General features: G+C 38.6%; 1 protein-coding gene across 1 annotated transcript; it reads right to left on the reverse strand.

Annotated features, from left to right (window-relative positions):
- Positions 1-2163: 2163 nt before the first annotated feature.
- Positions 2164-20544, reverse strand: hnrnpc (heterogeneous nuclear ribonucleoprotein C). The gene is made up of 9 exons (XM_026943033.3): positions 20412-20544; positions 12080-12122; positions 8454-8719; positions 7798-7870; positions 7663-7710; positions 6040-6191; positions 4821-4934; positions 2974-3089; positions 2164-2860 (listed from the first exon to the last, which is right to left on the reverse strand). The coding sequence occupies exons 2-9, from the start codon at positions 12082-12084 to the stop codon at positions 2762-2764; spliced, it is 873 nt and encodes a 290-aa protein (XP_026798834.1). The 5' UTR covers positions 12085-12122; positions 20412-20544; the 3' UTR covers positions 2164-2761.
- Positions 20545-21472: the final 928 nt, after the last annotated feature.

A 21472-nucleotide genomic window follows, 5' to 3' on the forward strand; every position in this document is an offset into this window, starting at 1 on the left:
ATGTTGCTACCAGTTTGACCAGCTTGGCCTGTGTTTTGGCAGCTAAGCTGGATTTTAAACATTTAAATCCACATTAATTTCTTATACATTTTAACTAAGAACTTTAATGACAAGTCTTTTTTGCATCTAACTAATTTTAGCAAAGGACAGCATTGTGGTACAGCAGGTGGCATTGCTGCCTCAAAGCTCCACAGGTTTGAACCTGAACTCGGGTTACGTTTTGAGTGGAATTATCATGCATGGGTGTTCTCCGGGTTCTCCAGTTTCCACCTACCTTCCAAAAACAAGCAGCGAGGTGTACTGGCTACTCTAGGTTGCCCCTTGGCGTGAAGGTGTGTGTGTGTGTGCGCATGAGTGTGTGCATGGTACCCTGTGGTGGAATGGCGTCCCATCCATAGTGTATTCCTGCCTCACACCCAGTGTTTCTAGAATAGGTTCCGGATCCGCCTTGGCCCTGATCAGGATAAAATGCATACTGAAGATGAATGAGTGAGTGATAATGGTAGCAAGCTAGTAACCAGGAGGCCCAAGTTATTGGTAATTAATGTGTTTATACTAGAAAAGAAATATTCCCCTAAATAGTGCATTCATTCTCTGATGAAATGTTGGTCTTACTAATCATGTGGCTTGGTTACCTGAGATTCTGGTGGCACCCCCTGTGTGTGTGTGTGTTTTGAGCTATGTGCTGACCCACTGGTTGGGAAAATGAAGTGTAATTGTTCTTTGTTTTTAGCATAGCCAGTGGGTTAAGCTGGCTGGTTTAATTATTGCTTTGTTTGCTATAAAATGTCTGGGACAGTGTACACTTTGTGGCCGCCACAACAGCCAAGTGAACCTTAACGTCTGGCTGATAGATGAATGTTCTGATCGTAAACTGCTTGAGAAAGCACAGTGTCATGGTCTTGATAGGTCCGGCACCATATTCCATATTCAGAGAAACCTTTGCTGAGTAATAATCAAACACAGTGTCATTTGTGAGCTTGGTATCAGGGTTTAAACCAGAGCTACATTCAAATATCGAATGGTGTCAGGGTTTAAACCAGAGCTACATTCAAATAACGAAGATGGGGTGTGAATGTAGGTGTGATGGATGAGAGCTCTGCTGTCTACATCAAGCCGGGAGGGACAGATGCTAGGCTTTTCAATTAATATCCTTATCAACAGTCCTCATCTGAAGCCATTCCTTGGTTTAAGTGGATGTGTTAGAGCAGGGAAACACTAAAATGTGCAGGCCAGGGGGTATTCCAGGAGTAGGGCTGGGAACCTGTGCTATGGGGAAATGCTTAAAGATTCCAAGTAGAAGCCTACAACAGAGGGCTTTTTTTTTTTTTTTTTAAAGAAAAGTTTCCAAGTTGAATGCCTTTACAACGGGTAGAATGATCAACGTACCCAGAAGCCCATTTTCTTGATGAAAATTTTTTTGCTAGCTGACCACTTGATAAAAGCAAACAAACAAAAAAAATTTACCTAGTGTATTCCAAATTGCTTCTATTTATCATGTTGGATTAGTATTTAGTATAAGCTGACCAACACGTATCAACCAATATCACTTGCAATGCAATATGGGACTTGGGTACACTGTGGATTTGACATGCACTGCATAGACATACCCTATGTCACAGGTTCCCAACTTTTGCCCTCATGTACCCCCTGTTCTAACACGTTAACTAATTAATAGCCCTTCCTGAGTTGGAGTGGGTGTGTTAGAGCAGGGAAAACACTAAACTGTGCAGGACGAACATTACTCCAGGACTAGGGTTGGGAACCTGTGCCCTGGGGAAACACAAAAATTAAAGCAGAACCCCAAAACAGAGAGGTTTCCAATTCAGAAAAGGTTCCAAGTAGAAGTGATTAAGAAGGGGTAGAACTATTAACCACCCAAAAAAAAATATATAATAAAATAAAATAACCCCTTCAATTGCTAGCTGAACACTTGATAAAACTAAAAATACTCTTGGCTGTACTCTTGGAGTGTATTAGGATTATGTATAATTTGGCCAACACTTCACCCCATAAAGCATCATGTGATTACAGTGAATTGGACTGCACAGTTGACTGGAGTCAGTATTTCATACCCTGTACGGTATGTAGTGCACTTACACACTGAGCAGGGATCCATCTGGCACTGAACCTGTCAAACAAACATTCTGAAGAGCTGAGAAATGTTGCACAAAACATCTATAATTTTTATTGAAATTTATTACAGAACATAAAGAAAATGAGTGAAGTAGAATGAAACAGCAACAAACATGTCTCTGAAGCTCAATCGTCCACTTAATGTCACTAGACTCACAACAACAAACCAAGACAAAAAAATTAAAAGTATACACTGTACAAGCTAAACTTTTTTTTTTTTTTTGGATGGGTGATCTGAGACGTCAGACTTACTCACCCCATAAAATCAGTTTAGAATCAAATCCAGTTGAACTTTACAGCTGAAATAGTGAGTGACGCTGCCACTGACTGGTTAGGAATGGAAGTGCAACAATCGATAGGGAATCTTTAAAGCGTGCTGATGGAAGGAGATGAAAAAAGAAACGAAAAAAAAAGGAATCACTGATACTTATATTACGAAAAATGTGGAATGGCGGAAAAATGGGAGTGTAGCTGTGTTCTGAAGAGGATCAGATTTTTCTTTTGTACATTTATTTATTCACCCGAGATTTGTGGAGTTAACAGAATGCATGCATGCTGTGTGTGGCGTAATTTCAGACACCCACATATTTCAGTGTAAAGTCTGTGTTTGCATAAGAACGAACGTTTAAGAGTGGTCTCCGTTAGTGCTGTCTCCGTCGTCCTCTCCTTCCTCCTGTTCTCCTTCATCCTCCTCTTCATCTTCCTCCCTTCCTCGACTCTTGATCTTTATGAACACACACACACACAAAGTCACACACCAAAAAATATAACTCACAAACGCCACTCTTCTACACCAATTTCTTTTTTCTATCCCCACTTCATCTCTGCACTACACACCTCCTCTTCCTCTAAATCACCCTCTTCTTCGTAGTCGTTGATTTCCACATTCTCTCGATCCTTTTTCACGCTAGGATGCTGAGGGGATGTCTCCTCTGCCTTAATGCTCTTCACCTCTAAACATAAGAAAGCGATGAGGACATCAGAACATTCAACACACACACACACACACACACACACACAAATCTGGTATATACAGTTGATGCCAAACATTTACATACACCATGGCTAAAGACATTCAAACTCAATTTTTCACAATGTATGTTAGCATACATTTCCTGTGTTAAGTCAATTAGGGTGTAAGAGATCATTTAAAAATAATAGCTAATAGACAGATTTATTTCAGCTTTTATTTACAATATAAGGTTTTCAGTGGGCCATACGTTTACATACACTTTGTTAGTATTTGTAATTTAATTGCTTGAACTTGAATTAGATGCTTGAGGTCTTCCACAAGCTTCTCACAATACTTTGCCAGAATGTTTGCTCACTCCTCCTGACAGAACTGGTGCGTCTCAGGTAGGTTTCTGGGCTTCCTTGCTCACACATCCTTTTTCAGTTCAGTCCACAAATTTCCTATGGGATTCAGGTAAGGGCTTTGTGATGGCCACTCCAGCACTTTTACTTTGTTGTCTTTATGCCATTTTGGAGGTGTGTTTAGGATCACTGTCCTGCTGGAAGACCCAGTTGTGACCAAGTTTTAACTTTCTGTCTGATGTCTTGAGGTTTTGCTTCAGTATTTCTAGATAATCCTCCTTCCTCATGACACCGTCTATTTTTCTGAAGTGCACCAGGCCCTTTTGCAGCAAACCTACTGATAATCCCCCCTTCCCCCCAATCTCCCTTCCCTGCTCAACATCATGATGCTGCCAACCCCATGCTTCATAGTCGGGATGGTGCTCTTTGGATTTAAAGGCTCACCCTTTCCCCTCCATTTATAGCACTGATCATTATGGCCAAACAGTTCAATTTTTTGCCCTCCAAAAGGCTATGTCTTCATCCTGGTGATCATCTGTAAACTTCAGTCTGTTTTTTTGGTGTGGTCTTGGAGTAGGTGTGTCTTCCTTGCACGACAGATTTTCAGGCCATGGCGATACAGGAGTGTCTTAATGGTGGATGTATATATTTAGTACTTGATGCCTCCAACTCCTTCACCAGTGATGTGAAGTTGATGTCTTGCGGTAGAAGTTGAACCTTTCGGACCAAAGTTCGTTAAACCCTGGGAGTTCATTTGTGTCTCCTTCCTAAATGATGCAGTGTTTGTGTGGTCCTAAGCCTTTTATTTTTGCATACAATCAGGCAAAAAGCCACCGGCTCTAAAGGTAGTCCCTTAAATAAAGCCACATGTGCACTCACAATTAATGACTAATTATGACACTTGGCCACTCAGAAGCTTCTAAACGTGATTCTAAATAGTTTGCGACCCACTGGAATTCTGATAGTGAATTAAAGCTGAAATAAATCTGTCTCTAAATGATTGTTATTTATGAGAATATTTATATCACATCATATATCACAGGAAGGGAATCTAAACTTTTGAATTGGTACCATTATATCTGTAAAACATATGTAAAACTTAACACACTTAAAGGTTTTTTTTTGGCTATAAAATATTTTCTTTATCTTCATTTATCATGCAGGCATACAAACATTTGCACTTAACTGTAACCTATAAGCATAAAGATCAGTGCAATCAAACTATTACTAAAAAATGTCAAAATAGGTGTGGCAGGACAGACAAGAGACACAGACAAAAAACAAGAACAAGAACAGTGTGTATGTGTGAATTTATCACACCAAGAGACTGTGTGTGCGCGCGTGTGTGTATGTGTGTGTGTGTGTGTTACCTGATTTCTTGCTGTGCTCTCTTTCCATCCTCTCCAGGCTCTCCAGCAGGTAGTCCACTTTGTGTTTGATTTGAGTCAGCTCCTTCTTGATGGTTTGTAGGTCATCAGCTCTCACTAAACACACGCGCACACACACACAAACAACGTGTGTACACAAAAGCACACACACACAAAAAAAAAAAAAACATGCACAGACACAAACAACATGTCTAAATAGAAAACTTGGGAGTAGTGGACAAAACCATGGCATTTTTCCTATGTGCACACACTGACTGAAAATTTCAGAAACTGCTGATCTCCTGGGATTTTCACACACAATCTCTAGAGTTTACACAGAATGGTGCGAAAAACAAAAAACCCTGTGTGAGCGACAGTTCTGTGGGTGGAGGAAGTTATAAGAGGTTAGAGGAAAATGGCCAGATTAGTTCCAGCTGCCAGGAAGGTTATAGTAACTCAAATAATCACTCTTTACAACCATGGTGAGCAGAAAAGCATCTCAGCACACACAAAATATCAAACCTTGATGTGGATGGGCTACAACAACAGAAGACCGCATTGGGTTGCACTCCTGTCAGCCAAGAACAGGAATCTGAGGCTATCATGGTCACAGACTCAGTGACTTATGGAAGGAAAAAAAAAATAATAATAATAATAAAAAAATCACCTGGTCTTTTTCCAGGCTTCAGCTGTCCATTTTCGGTGAATGTGTGCCCAGGATAGTCTCAGATTCTTGTTCTTGGCTGACAAGAATGGAACTTGATGCGGTCTTCTGCTGTTGTAGCTCATCCACCTCAAGGGTTGATGCATTGTATGATGCTGAGATGTTTTTCTGCTCACCACAGTTGTAAAGAGTGCTCCTCTGATCTCTCTCATCAACAAGGTGTTTCAGCCTGCAGACCCTCTGCTCAAAAGATGTTTTTTGTTTTTCACATCATTCTGCATAAACCCTAGAGACTGTTGTATGTGAAAATCCCAGGAGATCAGCAGTTTCTGAAATACTCAAACCAGCCCATCTGGTACCAACAACAATGCCACGGTTAACTTCACTGATCCCATTCTGAAGTTTGACGTGAACATTAACTGAAGCTCTTGACCTGTATCTGCATGATTGTATGCATTGGGCTGCTGCCATGTGATTGGCTGATTAGAGAACTGCATGAATGTGCAGGTGTACCTAATAAAGTGGATGGTGAGTGCGTGTGTGTGCTGAAGGACTAACTGGTGCGGGAGGTTCTCTGGCTGCTCTTGGTGGAGAAGCTGCTCTTGGCGCGGCGGCTGCCACTCACGCTGACCCGCGGCCGCTTCGAGGGAATGACTGCACGGGAGAGCGGGGGAGGGGGAGGAGGCACCCGTGAGGGGTACGAATACACCCTAACAACACAAACGCACACTAATGTTAAACTTAAAACACACACCAGATGCATTTCAGAAGCATAATGTCAATGCAGCGTAATCACTTTTCAGCCAATTCACATTCCTGACTCGTCTGTGTTCCACAGAGCAACAGTGCGCTTTGATTTTATCTAGAAACTCAGTACCCATCAAACATCATCAGTAGTACACAGGAGTCGTGACAGTCAGAGTTCAGCCAGTTCACACAGTTCAACATGGTTTAAAACATGATAACAAGCCAGAGGAACAGTCAATAAACAGCGTGTCTGTGTTTATTCTGGTTCCCCATGTTCCAGTTCATCCCAAAGGTGTTCAGTGGGGTTGAGGTCAGGGCTCTGGTTCAGGTCACTCGAGTTCTTCTACACCAACTTTGGAAAACCATGTTTTCATGGAGCTTGCTTTGTGCACAGGGGTATTGTCGTGCTGGAGCAATGAGGATTGGGGCCTCTTAGTTCCAGTGAAGGGAAACTGTAATGCTACAGCATACAAAGACATTCTAGACAATTCTGTGCTTCCATCCTTGTGGAAAAAGTTTGGGGAAGAATCACATATGGGTGTGATGATCAGGTGTCCACAAAACATTGACAATATGGTATATGGTGTATCATGTAGTGTATCTAGCTAGAAACCATGACTGCGCCGTAGAGGCTTTTACTGACAGGTTGATATTGTCGGATATGGCGCAGCTGGTGTAAAATGCACTTAACAGGAGCTCCAAACTGAATTAAGGCTTATGAAATTTTTAATAATAAAAATCTGTAGCAGTTAAATCAAGTTTACATCCATGCACAGGACTACATTATAAATAACGAAAGGTGAAAACTGCATTCTCATCCACATCTCAGGGTGAGAACCTATGCCTTAAAAAGAAGAGTCAGCACAACTCAATATAAACTTCATCTAACCGATCACCTATATCCAATCATGTGACATTTCTATCCGGATGGGAGTGGCCTCTTCCAAGATGACCCCGCCCCCATCCACAGGTCACGAGGATTCTAATGTAACTCATATACTATGGCTTCCTAGGCATTAGATCTCATCCCAATCGGACATCTTTTGGGGATTTTGGTGGCCGAACACATTACAAAGACACTTTCTTGTTTTTCCTGTAATTTGTCACCTGCCTGTATAGCTCACAACATACAGAAAGTGTGAATGGATGATTTAAATAGTTCATTGAAAGGTTACACTTTACTGACATGCTCAAGTGATGAAAAAAAAAAAAAAAGACTGCAAGAAGGATGGGCTTGGACTGTGACTGCAGTTTTGGTTCAAATAAAAGTTTATGTTTGGTCAGACAGTGCTAAGGTCAGATAAGACTTAAAAACAAAGCTTTAGCAAGACATTCTGGGTGAACTGGATAGACACTACACATGTGAAAACATGAGCTATATTCATAGTATGGCTGTTCATAAGATTCAGAAAGAGGAGGGGGAAAAGGGCTCACCTGTCATAGTAATCTCTCTGGAAGTCATAGTCTAGATCAAATGAAGAACTACAGTATAAAAGGAGAAAGGGAAAGGGTTAACTCTATACAGCATTAAAAAAAAAAAAAATAAAAAACGACTGAAATGATGCAAACCTGTACATATCTCCTGCCGAGCGCTTGATGGTCTTTGATCTGTGAGGTTTTGGTTCACCAGCCAGGTTAATATCTGCGAAAGAATGAGATCATTATGTTCACAGATTCAAGCGTAATTTATAAATTGAAACAATTTTTCCGGGTCCATAATCTATAAAGGAAAATGAAACAGAATCCATTAAAGCCTGAATGCTGCATAATCAACAGTAATGGTCCAGGAGCTGCACAAATGCCTTCCTGGTGAGAATATTAAGAGAATTTGCTAAAGTGGCTTCATTCTTCAGTTTGCTGATAATCACAGGGCTGACAATGTGGTTTACGATCAAATCTATTATTGCTAATGCCCTTATAACACTGGTACAGCCAGAATAATTTCCACTGATACACTACGAGTGGCCTTGTAGTGTTGCACTACAACACTAGTTGCACTTTACAGCACATATGTTGGATCTATATGTATGGATGAGAATGAGTCCTGGGATGAGCACAGGACAGTCTTTATGATTAAAGCAGCAGTTCTTACGTACAGGTCTACCATCTCTATAGCAAAGATGCTACTCCTTTATACTGGCAGCTAAATTTTTAGTCCGTGAGCATTGGAGCTTGGTTTTGAAGAACACTCTACGTTCTCCAAACCAAATCAGGGCCGTCCTTACCCAGCACTTGTCCAACGACCATTCGGCCATCCTCCCCGGCCACGGCAGCGCGTGCGTTCCGCTCGTTCGAGTACTGGACGAAGGCGTAGCCCTTGTGCACTGAACAGCCCACGATCTTTCCGTACTTGCTGAAGATGGCCTCCACATCGGCCTTGGTCACCAGCATGGTGTTCAGGTTGCCGATGAAGACGCGCGAGTTGAGAGAGCGCGGGTCCGTCTTGTTGGTCACGTTACTCGCCATCAGGCTGCTCGTGGTTGGCGAGTGACTGCGTAGGAGTGGGGTGGTGGGGCGGGGGGCGGGGGGGAGGCAAGGAAGGGGACACGGAGGGTACGGGAAAGAGAATAGATGCCAGAATGACTATTTGGGGTGGATAAAACTAGGCTAGCAAAAGTGCTTTAAAAATAAATAAATAAATAAATAAATAAAAACAATTCCACCGGGTCCACTCACTGGTCGAGCTAGCATGAACTACCGTGAGCTTGAAGATAAAAGATTTATGTTAAAAAAAGTACATATTTACAGATATTAAAGAACCTACCTCATATGAGGACACTAACAAAGCAACAAAGTTTTAGTACAGGTTAAAACAGCCATGAGCATTAACTAGCACATAAACGACACCACAGAGCTTCATTACTGTGTTTTGCACATGCTTCAGGTATGCTTAATCAAGTAAAATAGGCCACCAAAGGATTTGAACAATATTTCTCCCAGATTAGGATAACTCCTACCTCCTAAACATACACACATTTTTCCTTTTAAACTACACTGATAATTGAGTTTGTGATTTAAATTGTATCCAAGACTTTACCATACAGAACATGTTAACTGCATGAGATGTATTATTTTGAGATTTGATTTACACATTAACACAAATCATATTTTAGTCTTACATGTGAAAAATTTAAAAACACATCAGTGTAGTAAAAAAAAAAACCAAAAAAAAAAAAAACAATCAAACCAAAATCAAAAATCTTTTTTCGAATTTTCCCAGAACATAAAATAATGTACAGTTAAAATGGTGATTCAGCTCTTAGTTATACAGTGTGTGTGAATTCAGTAACGTCAACATTAACTCAAAATGGAGAACGCAGGTCCTTACTGAACATCGCATGCTCGTTGCTGATTGGCTTCGGCTCACGTCGGTCTGAGAATCTGTGGTAAATGGAGTACATACAAGCTTAAAAGACTCTGTGGATGTTTTTATTTGTAAGATGTTAATTTATATACACGTTGTCAACTTTGCATTAATGCGAGTATATATAAACGCTGAAAACTAATCTAAAGGACGCAGGGTTATTAACATATAACATGGACAACTTTGCGTTAAAATTCTTTGCTAGACATAATAAAAGACTGGAAAAGTGCAGTTGTTTTTCCTTGACGTACTACATACGTACGCCAATCAGCAACGAGCGTCCGATGCTCACTAACTACCTACGCTTTCCATTTTGCATTAATGTTGATGTGTTGCCGAATTTGCTGTTGTGTTTTGGTTTTGCTGTTTTGTTTTCGACTTTTATGTTGTACGGTTGGTTTCGTTGTGTTATTGAACTTGTCGTTGTTTTTCCCCCAATTCCAAATTTGCTTTTTTTTTTTTTTTTTCCCTTTTTAATTTAATTTGCACTTACACGGCACCATACTCTACCCCATCTACCCCATGAGAGGTTGGTGTTTTGGAGCCTCGTGTTAATGTGCAAATCTTACGTTGCTCATGTATGACCAAAAGAAACGGAATAATTTCTTGTGCGTTTGGGCTTCAAATGTGCTGCATTTAATTTCGAGCCAAAATGGCCTTAATAGCATTAACACATAGCATTAACATGAGCACAGCACAGTAAACCGAAGCTCAGGCAGCTATAAGCTTACATTTCCTTCATCAGGGAGTACTATAAAAATGATAAGAATAGCACAACTGTTGGAGAATGATGTACTAATGTAGTATATTTTCTCTCTCGCTGTAGAATCCTGTAAATCCTGTCAGAAGGAAACATTTTACATAAAACATCAAGACAGATTTACAATTCTGAGAGTTTACGGAGATCTCAAATAAAGAGTACTGGTGTTTTTTTAGTGGATGTTTTGTTGGGGATTCATGAAGAATGACTTAGCAAGTGATGGCATGTCAATGACCTTCATGGTAACCCTAATTTTGGGAAACTTTCTCACTGATAAATGCTTTCTTTTTTTTTTTTCTCCAAATGGTGGAAAATGGGCTTCTGCAAATTTAATGCCACCCCTTCAGTTGTATTAATTTGCACACACTATAGTGGCTATCAGAGTCACATAGATAGCTCTAAATCACAGTGCGAGTGCTAAATTTGACTATAAATCATCCTGTATTTTTCGCTCTTCTATAAAAACACCTAAGTCATTAGGGGAATTCCTCAAAACTGAATTTTTACTCCTTTGAAAGATATGATCCTCTGTAAGCAAGCATGGACATTTTGGTATTTCTAAGTTTAAATGTAAACCTTTGGGTTCAAATTCTTTAAATAATGGATACATCTGACTGAATGTTTAGTGTTTTGTTTGGTACTTGAAAGCACTTCATCACATCAGACATATTTTAAAGCAAATCAGTGTCTTTGGATTAGGGTTGGGCAATATGATACAAAAAATTTTACATCACTTTAATAACACATTATTTAGGGTTGTTTATTGAGCATCAGCAAAAAAATGATACGTTACCTAAAACTGTGAAACACTAGAGAGATTAATGACAACTTTTATTCAATCTCTACAACATTTGGTAGAAAAACTCTTATGTGAACATACTGTATGATAGCTTCCTTGTCACTATAACAATGCAACCAGTCAGTGTTATAAATATACCCAGATTATCTCAGAAAAGTATTTTATCATTATATATTTATATAACCCTGTGTTGCAACCTTTGAGTTAAACAGTTTTTTGCTTATACCACAGCACTGTTCAATTCTCAAATCTGACTGGTGAGGTGTTGATTGATTTTCTACAGCAATTTTCTATGGTGAGGTTTTCTGTGAGGAAACGTTTATAACATTTTGGGAAGGAGTCTCCAGTGTTAGCTCTGTAACATTTCCTCTTACAGGAAAGTAAGAATGGAGAACAGTGCTTTCTCATAAAAGCTTTAAGCTTTTTTTTTTTGCCTAATTACTTTCAAGAAAAAGCAAGAGAAAGACTGTTTATGGCTGCTATAATGTGATAAAAGGAATTAACTAGTAACTTTTCACAACATTAAACATAACTGTGAACAGATTTAATATATGACATGTCGTTCTTCAAGTTAAAAATGTAATTTGTTGCAGAAATGCTGTGGTATAAGAGAAATAAAACACTTCAACTCACATCAAGTTGGGCCTCATCCCCTGGTTGTTGATTATTTTCCTCTAACAGCATGCCCCTGTTGTGTATTCTTTCATGTCATTAGACATTACATTATGTGAGCCGTTTCATTGTGAATCAACAGCATTAGAATACAAGCATTACAGTTCTTTAAGTGTGTGAATAAAGTGTAAATGATCCTTAAATCTACAGGAAGTGTGTGGGGTGCTCTATATATCAGAATGCATTTTAGGGGTTTTATACTGTATATTTGTATGCAATTCAGTATACAGAGGGGGAGGGGGGAATAGTCACTCACTCCATTCTGTGTTATTCGGGTCGAGTCGTCTGTCTGCCTGATTCTGTTGGAGAAAAGAGGGGTCATTATTGGTCCACTGGTGAGCTGTTGCTCATCAGTGCATTCGGGGTAAAAGGGAGGTGGGTGTTCACCTTCACGCGTTGAGTGGCAGTGACATGTTAACACCACCCTCCCTCCCCCCCCCCTTGTTTTTTTTTTCAAGGTCACACCAACAACCCAGACACAGGCAGCACTACCACCACCCAGTGGCAGAACGAAGCAATGACTACTGTGGCGTGAATGGAAAGAGGGACAGAACATTGATGCGTTTAGGCTACTGTAGATCTTTGCTAGCTGTGTACCAACGGTGCTTTTAACATGCCCTCGCTATGTAATAGCTAGCTGGGGAGTAATACAGCTACTTTAAAATGACATATATATATATATAATATACTATAAATTGGCACAGAAATCTCTGAAGCCATTCTGCCTCCTCTCGAGCTCCAAGTGTGATGCATGGGGTGATACGTAAGAGTCATAAAGCAAAGTCGACGAGGGCATATTAAAACCAATATTGGAACACAGTGTGAACATCCTAAACATCATCTGAGTCAAATTGAAACAGGACAGCCAAGTCACCCAACTGTAGTACACACGGTGCATCATATATGGTGCTGTTGCTTGTTCTCCAAAAGAGCTATCTGCCATTAGATACTCACTGACACTGTTCCTTCACTGTCAAGCAGTGGGAAATTTTAGGCCAAATGCTTTAGGCAAAGGGTGTCTATTGTAAATAGGCATGTGCTGATACTTATACCAATCGATCTGCTTGCTTAAGAGCAACACAATATATGGTGCGACCACATCAATATCAAATAAAGGAAAAAATAATCTATTCTTAGATGCATTACCGTTGTCTCTTAAAAGATTCAGGATCAATGGACAAAACAACATTCAGACTTTCACATATGCTTATGCAGTTTTATTTATTTAAAAATGGCTATAGTAGCAAACATCTCTGGTGGAAAATATACATTTCAGGCCACGTCTGTGTATACCGTGGGCATTTGGGTTTTAATTACATAAGGTTGACTGTAAGTCTATAATTATATACCACCATAGACCAAAAAAAAAAAAAAAAAACATTGAGAAGTAATGCACTATGCATTCCAAAAAAAAAAAAAATTAAAAAAAAAAATCCAACAAAGAAAATTTCGAGTCGTCGTAGTCAACTAGCCGAGCGCGGTCCAGATGCCGGCCCAGCAAAGTATTTCAGCGGACTGAAACAAGCGCTTAAAAAAATACTGTAACTGTCCATATTTCAGCAACTCTAATTTCTAAACAAAACCAGCTTGGTGTCTGTAGCAGATCCTCTCTTTTGGCTTATCCAATCACACACACTTATGCAAATGATTTAGCTAAAGGCAGCTCATCGGATCAGAGACTAGCTACAGGACTAGAGACGTTAGGTCACGACGGGGAGAGTTTTCACGTTCATAGACCTTTATTTCATATATCCTCTTACAACATGTTTTAATGAAAGGTCGACTACAAAAGCAGAAGGTTTAAAGATGATTGAACAGAGAGGTTTTCCAAAAGTGGTAACGTGAAGCGCAAATACAATGCAAAATATCACCACTTCATACTGTTTTATTTATTGATAGCTATAAACTAATTATTCTGGTTAAGCATTACAACGTAACTGTTGTTGCCATTCAGTCATGTTAGTCACTTATCCAGATCTTGGCAAATAAATCCAAAAATAAATAAATCCATAAAAATAAATAAATAAATAAATAAAGGAATTTTATTTAACTTGACCTTTGCGTGTGTTTTTATTTTTAGTGTGTTAGTGTTTGTTACAAAAAAATACAATATACACTACTTATTTTTACGTTTATATTTTAGATATTTATTTGTTTTAATGTGTAATATTTATATTTTATGATTTATTTTTATATTTTTAATTATAGTCAGTCTAATTTTTAAATGTGCAGTGTTCAGAAATGCACCTATTTATTTTTGTCTGTAAATAAATACAGTTCTTGTGAAACTCAAGAGACATCACATCATTCTGTGACAAATTTAAACTACACCATATGAAATTTTAGCCATTCCACTTACTGCTTTGAGGAGGTGATAAAAAAAATGGTTAGAAATGTTTCAGCTTTGTTTTTTTATTCATTTACTCAAAGTTATGCTTTCATGTTGCTGTTACGTACTGAAATTTCACATTTCTGATGCTGTCTGGGACCAACATATAAGTAATTTGCACTATTAGGCTTCCTAGTCACTGTATTTGCTCACTACATAAGGAACACTGGTGTTGTATTAGCTACACTGATGCACTGAGTACTCAATAACGCTATTTACACAGGGTTGGGGTGGCTATTGCAAACTGGAAACTACTTGCATGTTACTTTCAGGACACACAGCCTACTGGGTTTACCATATTTACTTAAAAAATGACATTACACATGATTATAAAACACGGGGGGAAAAAAAGCTTTCTATAACTGACATGCATTTATTCAAAGCAAATTACCCCTTTCAATTATAATTTGGCTTACTTTGAATCATATAAAAAAATAAATAAAATAAGAAAAAATGGTCAAAAGACCCTTGTTGTTGCTTAAGTAATTAAAATATTTGAATAATATCTATAATAATCTATAAGAATAATAATATAAAAGAGCTAGGGCTGCACAATATATTGAAATTTTCCAAATATCGCAATATGCATATCGCAAAGGGCTTGCGAAAACTGAAAGATTTTAATGTGTCAAAAAGTTAGGAAAAGTCAGAGTTTTAGGGTGAAGCAGATAGCACAAAATGCTTTCTTTTCCTCAGAAGAAGATGAAACGTATGTTGGTTATGTTATTTTCAGTTTTTATATACATATAATTTAAATTCAATTTTACACACTCACGTACAGCATATAGCATTTTTCTTCAATAAGAGCTTTTTTTTATTACTCGAATCAGCAATCTTGAATCATTTTTCTCACACTTCATCTCTAGCAATTAATACTATGTGACATTAATTATTTGGACTAACTATGCACCTACAACCTTGGGTTGGGAGGTAGAGGACAGGTATATAGGGTCAGTGCACAGCCTATAGATATGTACTACAGGAAGAAGCTCACAGACAGACTACAGGCCACAAGTAGTCATTTGTAATTTGATGAGGGGAACAGAAATCAAAACTTACAGAGTGGCACTGTGTAAGACACCTGCATTGAAAATTAAAGTAAGTGATAAAGAGGAGAAACAAAACACAAATGAGAATCAGACGGGGGGCAATTTGCTGTGTGAGAAAAGTCATAAGTGGATGCTCTGAAGGTCTGCGTATGAGTAAACATGAGGGAAACTTGGTGTTCATGCTAATCCTCTGATTCAGTCTAGTGCATAATTCATGATTAATTATTTATTTAAGGTTCATGATTAATGAAAAAAAATCTAGCCATTCATTAGTCTGATATGACGGAGCGGTGCTGGAGTGTGACCAGAGTTAGTTTATAGTTTATTAGTTTAAGTACCAAGTGCTGAGGAACTAAATTGTGAAGAAGTTACAAGTACTACGTTGCGATGTATTTGAGGTGCTTGACATGCAAAACATTTCAATATTATGAGCCTATAATTAGAAGTAGCCCTATACTATAGGGTAATGGGGATACCTCAATAATCATCACATTCTCTAACTTATTCCACACTGTTTAGTATTTTGCTGCCACATCGCATTCAAGTGTGGGTTATTTGAAATAAACTGATCCATAAAAGTGCTTCAAACAACTATAACTATGGGCAAAAATAAGAAAAGCTACAACTGGTATGGTAAGAACAACCATTAGCTGTGTAGCCCCTGTATTATCATCACTCTGTTCACATTTTTAAGCAAAAAAAGTGAGGTCGAGCTATTCACCATTACCAGCAATAGACTACTATTGTACAATGATGTATATAAAATGCTAACGGGGAAAACTAAGAGGTTTGGGTAAACGTTATGAGAGAGCTGATGTAACCAAATTCAAATTGGAACTTAGGCTGTCCCAGCTTCACCTGTATCAAATATTGACAAGGCCGATCTCAAATCAATTTAAACAAAAAGGCAGAAAAAGAGAAATTCAAAAGTCCAATATTCTTTTGCAGTCTACAGCAAATTTGCCACAGAAGCTACAGCCATTAGTAAGAAACTAGCTATAGAAATGCGTTGACAAAAGCTCTAGGATGACTAAAGGCTAATTCCCAAGAATCAAAGGTGCGTCATTGGCGTGTCAAACTCGCGCCTACCCTTGTTTTACGTTTTGTGTCTATTATTTACCCCTCTTCCTCGCGTACATGAAGCATAGACTCCTTAGAAATCCACTGGAATCACATAACCACACTTTCCGCACACTGAACTTTATTTCAACTTGCAACCTTTAGTTGCATAGCAAAGTGTGTGTATGCAACGATACTCATTTTACACCTACACGGGGAAACAAATATATCGGTTATTCCCTGTCCCACTGTCTCATGCCACGTTTTAGGTGAACGGTTTTGTAATTACAGCTGACAGATCGCTACGGACAAAACAGCCTTAGTAGTGAAGCCTCGTGAGCAAACAAGACTTAACAATGCGTGGTCTCTTTGTTTTGGTCTCCTTCACCTACTATGGTGGAGTATGGGGCAGATTTCCTCGTCATATACTTAGAACATATTATATTATATTATATGATACTGTGCAGCAGTGTGAGTTACATGCTGCATCTCAGTTCGCCTAATATCCATCCTAAATATTATCTGAGATTAGAATTAGTGTGTCCCAGACTGTAGTATATTGAAATCAGTATCCCAGAAGGTACCCAGATAGTCTACTATTTCTGGTAGATTGGTAGAAGTGTGGATCTGTGGACACCTTTTCAGCTAACATTGCCCACAACTCCTTACGCAACGGAGGAGTTGTTTTGTGACTGTTTGCTTCGCTGAATTCAAGGACACGTTTTAGAGAGGTGTATATGTAATGCGAATTACATTATATAGTATAAATTATATAAGGAATAATGAGTGAAGAAAAGCTGAAATGCAACGAGGAGTTTGTTTACGGTGACAGTGTGCGTAACTAGACAACAACGTTCTCTTCCGTTACGTGATGTCGCAATACTTGCATACTCTTTTGCTACACGCTCGAACTTACGTAGTTTTTCTTCAAAAAAAAGGTGTACATACTTTTAGTGTGTAGTATAAGTAGGTGAAATGAGATGCAGCAACAAACTCAGGAACATTTACAGGAAACTGAGGGGGTAATGAGGATGGGGATAATGAGGATAGTAAATGGGAGGGGCGTGGCTGTCGATAGGGGGCTCTCTCGAACAAAGCTTATGTTAAATTAAATGTTAAACAGTTAATATCGCTAACAAAATAAATCACCAGAAATGTAAGACCACTTATTCATAATTGATAATCAAATGCTGGAAATGCAAAAAAACAGATTCAAAAAATCGAGACGCATAGTTTTCTCCTTCCAGGAGCTCAGAAACGCAACTGAGATGCATCTGAATTTACTACGACATTCACGTAACTTTTAATGTGATGTGTCTGATGTGAATTCTGGGTAAAATTAGAACATGCAGGGTTGCCAGGGTTACCAGCCTTTTTTTTTTTATTTTTATACCAAATCTGACCACATTTAAACAACGTTGGCGAGAAGAAGCAAGTCCGTAAGTGGTGTGTTTTTTTGGTTTGTTTTTTTTTGGCTAGTTTAAAAATTTGTCTCCAGCCAGCCAGATCTTGTTTAAAACCAAATAATCGGAACAACTTCTTCAACCATAGGCTGTGGTAAACAAAGACAAAGTCAAGAGAAAGTGCGAACAGTTGATCTACAATATCCAGACCTATTCCTGTTGTAAGATACACTACAAAGGTTGAGAGAGGGGGGAAAAGAGGGAGGATTAAAAGGCAAATCAGAAATGCGTGCACACCACAGTGAACTGGTTTCCCATGCTGAGAAAAACAAGACCAATGCCTGAACTGTTTGGACTAGTTTTAGGTCTTTTTGTGCTGGAAAATATTACTAAGACTTGGCAAGTCTGAGACCCTTGGGCCCTAAACACCTTAAATACATCAAATGAAATTTCATTTTGTGTCCTCTGTTGGCTTTTTTTAAACTAATCCTCTAAGAATTGTACTAAAATACTTTCCTGAGGGAAAATAAAAATCCTAGTTGGCCTAATAGTTTCCATTAATCATTTTCCAATTCGTATGTAACTGATTTAAAGGTTAATGATAACCATAGTGCTATTAGAAAGTGGTTTTTCCCCCCCTGATAGATCGATAGCAAGTTGTACACCATCCTCCGCGACATTCTAAAAAGCTTAACGTGAAAAACGCTTAACGTGGCTTAATGGACTAAAACAGCAAGCAGGGAAAACCATTTTTCTCTCACATTTCTCATCATAAACACTATCTACTGCTAAGACAGCAGCACCGTAATCCAAGTGGAAATACAATATTTTTACCTTAAGTGTTTTCTCCCCCATAGTAAACTGTTATAAAGAAAACGCTTAACGTGACGTAATGCATTAAAACAGTGATATTAAAAGACCAAATTCAGTACACATCTTACTTATGATGCATACTATACTCAGGCAAGCAGACGATCCCCAGAATCTGAACGCAACACACCCCAAGAGGTCTTAATGCGAGGTCTCCTTCTTTTGGTTTATTGGCCACTTTACATCCAGCTCTCTTCATGACTGGTTGACAAATACGTTTAAGTAGCTGTGTACCTACTATGGTGGAGTATGGAGCAGATTTCCTCATCATATTCTTATATTATATTATATAATATAATCTTGTGCAGCAGTGAGTTACGTGCTGCGTCTCAATTCGCCTAATATCCGTCCTAAATAGTATCCGAGATTAGAATCAGTGTTTCCCAAATCGCAGTATGTTGAAATGAGTATCCCAAAAGGTACCCGAATGGTCTATTATTTCTGGTAGCATGGATCCATGGACACTTTTCCAGCTAACATTGCCCAAACACTTAACATGCTAAATTACACGGGTTTCTACGGTTGAGAAAACGCTTAAGTGAAACTTTGAGTGCTGCGTTCAGACTCTGGCCTCATCTGCTTGTCTGTACGTTGTACATTTTATTAATAAGGTATATACTGAATTTGGTCTTTTAATAATCACTGTCTTAAGGCATTAAGCCATGTTGAATTACAACTTGGGGGAGAAAACACACTTCAGGTAAAAATAGTCTTTCCACATGGATTAGGGTGCTGTTGTCTTAGCAGTAGATAGTGTTTATGAGAAGAGAAAAGTGTTTTTTTTCCTGCTTGTTGTTGTTTTAGTGAATTACGCCATGTTAAGTGTTTTAGAACGTCTTCATCCTCCGCCATTTTGGCAGGTGCTGAGTCGTGACGTAAGCAACCGCCACTTCAAAACAGTCAGGGAGTCCAAAAGGAGGGATTTAAAAACAGTATTAAACAAAGGAGAATATCATTTTAGACTATAAAATTCACTGAATAGTCAATGTGGGAGAATCCCTAACGACATTTTTGAATCTTTTCGTTGACTGAAAAGCAATGAGAAAGCTTCCTGAGATAGTCAGGCAATTCTGGTTTATTTGTATTGATTTCAACAAAGGAGAAGCGCGTGATCACTGATTTTGTATCATGTCCGTGCAAACACAACGTTATTCTCCTGCAGTCCATTTAAAAATCATTCGTCCCACAAACATCATTCAAAAATCAGTGACTCAAAAAAAAGACTTAATTGCACAGAAACGTAAATCCAAATGGACCGAAGTGCACCAATGAGCCTCCAAAAATTAGCAATATATTAAAAACAAGCGCACTGGGACATGTCCAAATTCAAAACACACTATGTAGGCTATGTCGAGGGTAAAAATACTTCAAGTTCGAGCTTTAAAAAATCGCTTTTTAAAGGCTTTTAAGACTTAATTCCAGACATGGAGGAGGAAAAGCGACCATCTTGGAAAACACAACCGAGCTCTTCCATGCTTAGCCTACATTCACCTTGAAAAATACCCCATCCGTCACAAACACATCTCAACTACGGGGAAGTAGTCTTGCCAAAAAGTTACTCTGTGAAAAAAAAATACTCTGATATCGAAAAACAAAACCAAAAAAAAAAAAAAAAAAAGTCGCCATGTCAAAGCAATTCTTTCGCAGGCTGTTCTACATCTGCATCACAAAATGTACGCCACCAAACCATCAGAGTCTCACCAGGCAGAAAAATGCTCCAAATTAAAAAAAAATTAAAAATATGCTCCAAAGATAAGTTCATAGTCAGCCAAAAAAAATAAAAAAAAATCAAAAAATCTCTCGAATCAAAATACTCACCGGGAGCTTAAGATTAAAAATGATTAAAATTCGACGCAGTACTGTTTGAAGACAGAGTGGAGTGTCTGCTCGCTCACACTGCAACAACAGGCGAGGGCACGAAATGGCGCCGTGCGCATGCGCAAACCCCAAGCGCAGTTAGAGTGAGCAGCCTCCAGGGGGCGCAATGAGTTTTTCCTTAACAGCATGGAAAACAGCTACTGAAATGTTACCCACACAGCACAGAATGGTACTATGTATTAACTGTGTCATGTTTATGCATATGATATTAGCAACACCCTTATAAAAAAAATAAAATAAAAAAAAAACCAATAAAAACCTTGTACAGGGTCCTAATGAGAATTTCTATCATATTTGGTTTAGTGGTTAGCACTATTGCCTTGCACCTCCAGGGTTGTGGGTTTGAGTCCCACCTCCGCCCTGTATGTGTGGAGTTTGCATGCTCTCCCTGTGCTTTGGGTGTTTCCTTTGCGTACTCTGGTTTCCTCACCCAGTCCAAAGACATGCACTGTAGGCTGATTGGCATTTCTAAATTGTCCGTAGGGTGTGAATGGGTGTGTGTGCGCGATTGTGCCCTGTGATGGGTTGGCACCCAGGCTCTCTGTGACTGGGTGTAGGATGAGTGGTACAGAAAATGGATGGATGGACGGACCACTTCTACAGGATTTTTTTATTTGATCCATCAAGGTTGCCGTGCAGGTCTATATGGGAATTCAGTGTGATATTTTTAAGAATCCTAAACGGGAACTTTTCCACTGTAATATTTTTTTTTTTGCTATATAAATATACAAAATTTTATTGTAATTACCTGGAAAAACAGCACATCTTTTATAATATTTAATTGTCAGCACAGTATATGTAAGCTTTAAATAAAAGAAATGAACTGTTTAAAACTTTGTGGTCCATGAATTAACCATTAATGACCAATACAGATTTTTATATATATATATATATATATATATATATATATATATATATATATATATATATATATATATATATATATATAAAGTTGTTCTTAAGATACATATTTACTTACAGTTCTTAACACACACACACAT

This window comes from Pangasianodon hypophthalmus, chromosome 28 (genome assembly GCF_027358585.1).
Source record: "Pangasianodon hypophthalmus isolate fPanHyp1 chromosome 28, fPanHyp1.pri, whole genome shotgun sequence".
In the NCBI taxonomy this organism is placed as follows: Eukaryota; Metazoa; Chordata; class Actinopteri; order Siluriformes; family Pangasiidae; genus Pangasianodon; species Pangasianodon hypophthalmus.

Excerpts from the sequence above, each read along its gene's own strand:
- hnrnpc (XM_026943033.3), bottom strand. Across the intron at positions 7,871-8,453 it reads GGTCGTTGGACAAGTGCTGG|ATATTAACCTGGCTGGTGAA; the intron begins GTAAGGACGGCC and ends ATTCTTTCGCAG. Across the intron at positions 2,861-2,973 it reads GTGATTTAGAGGAAGAGGAG|ATCAAGAGTCGAGGAAGGGA; the intron begins GTGTGTAGTGCA and ends GTGTTCATAAAG.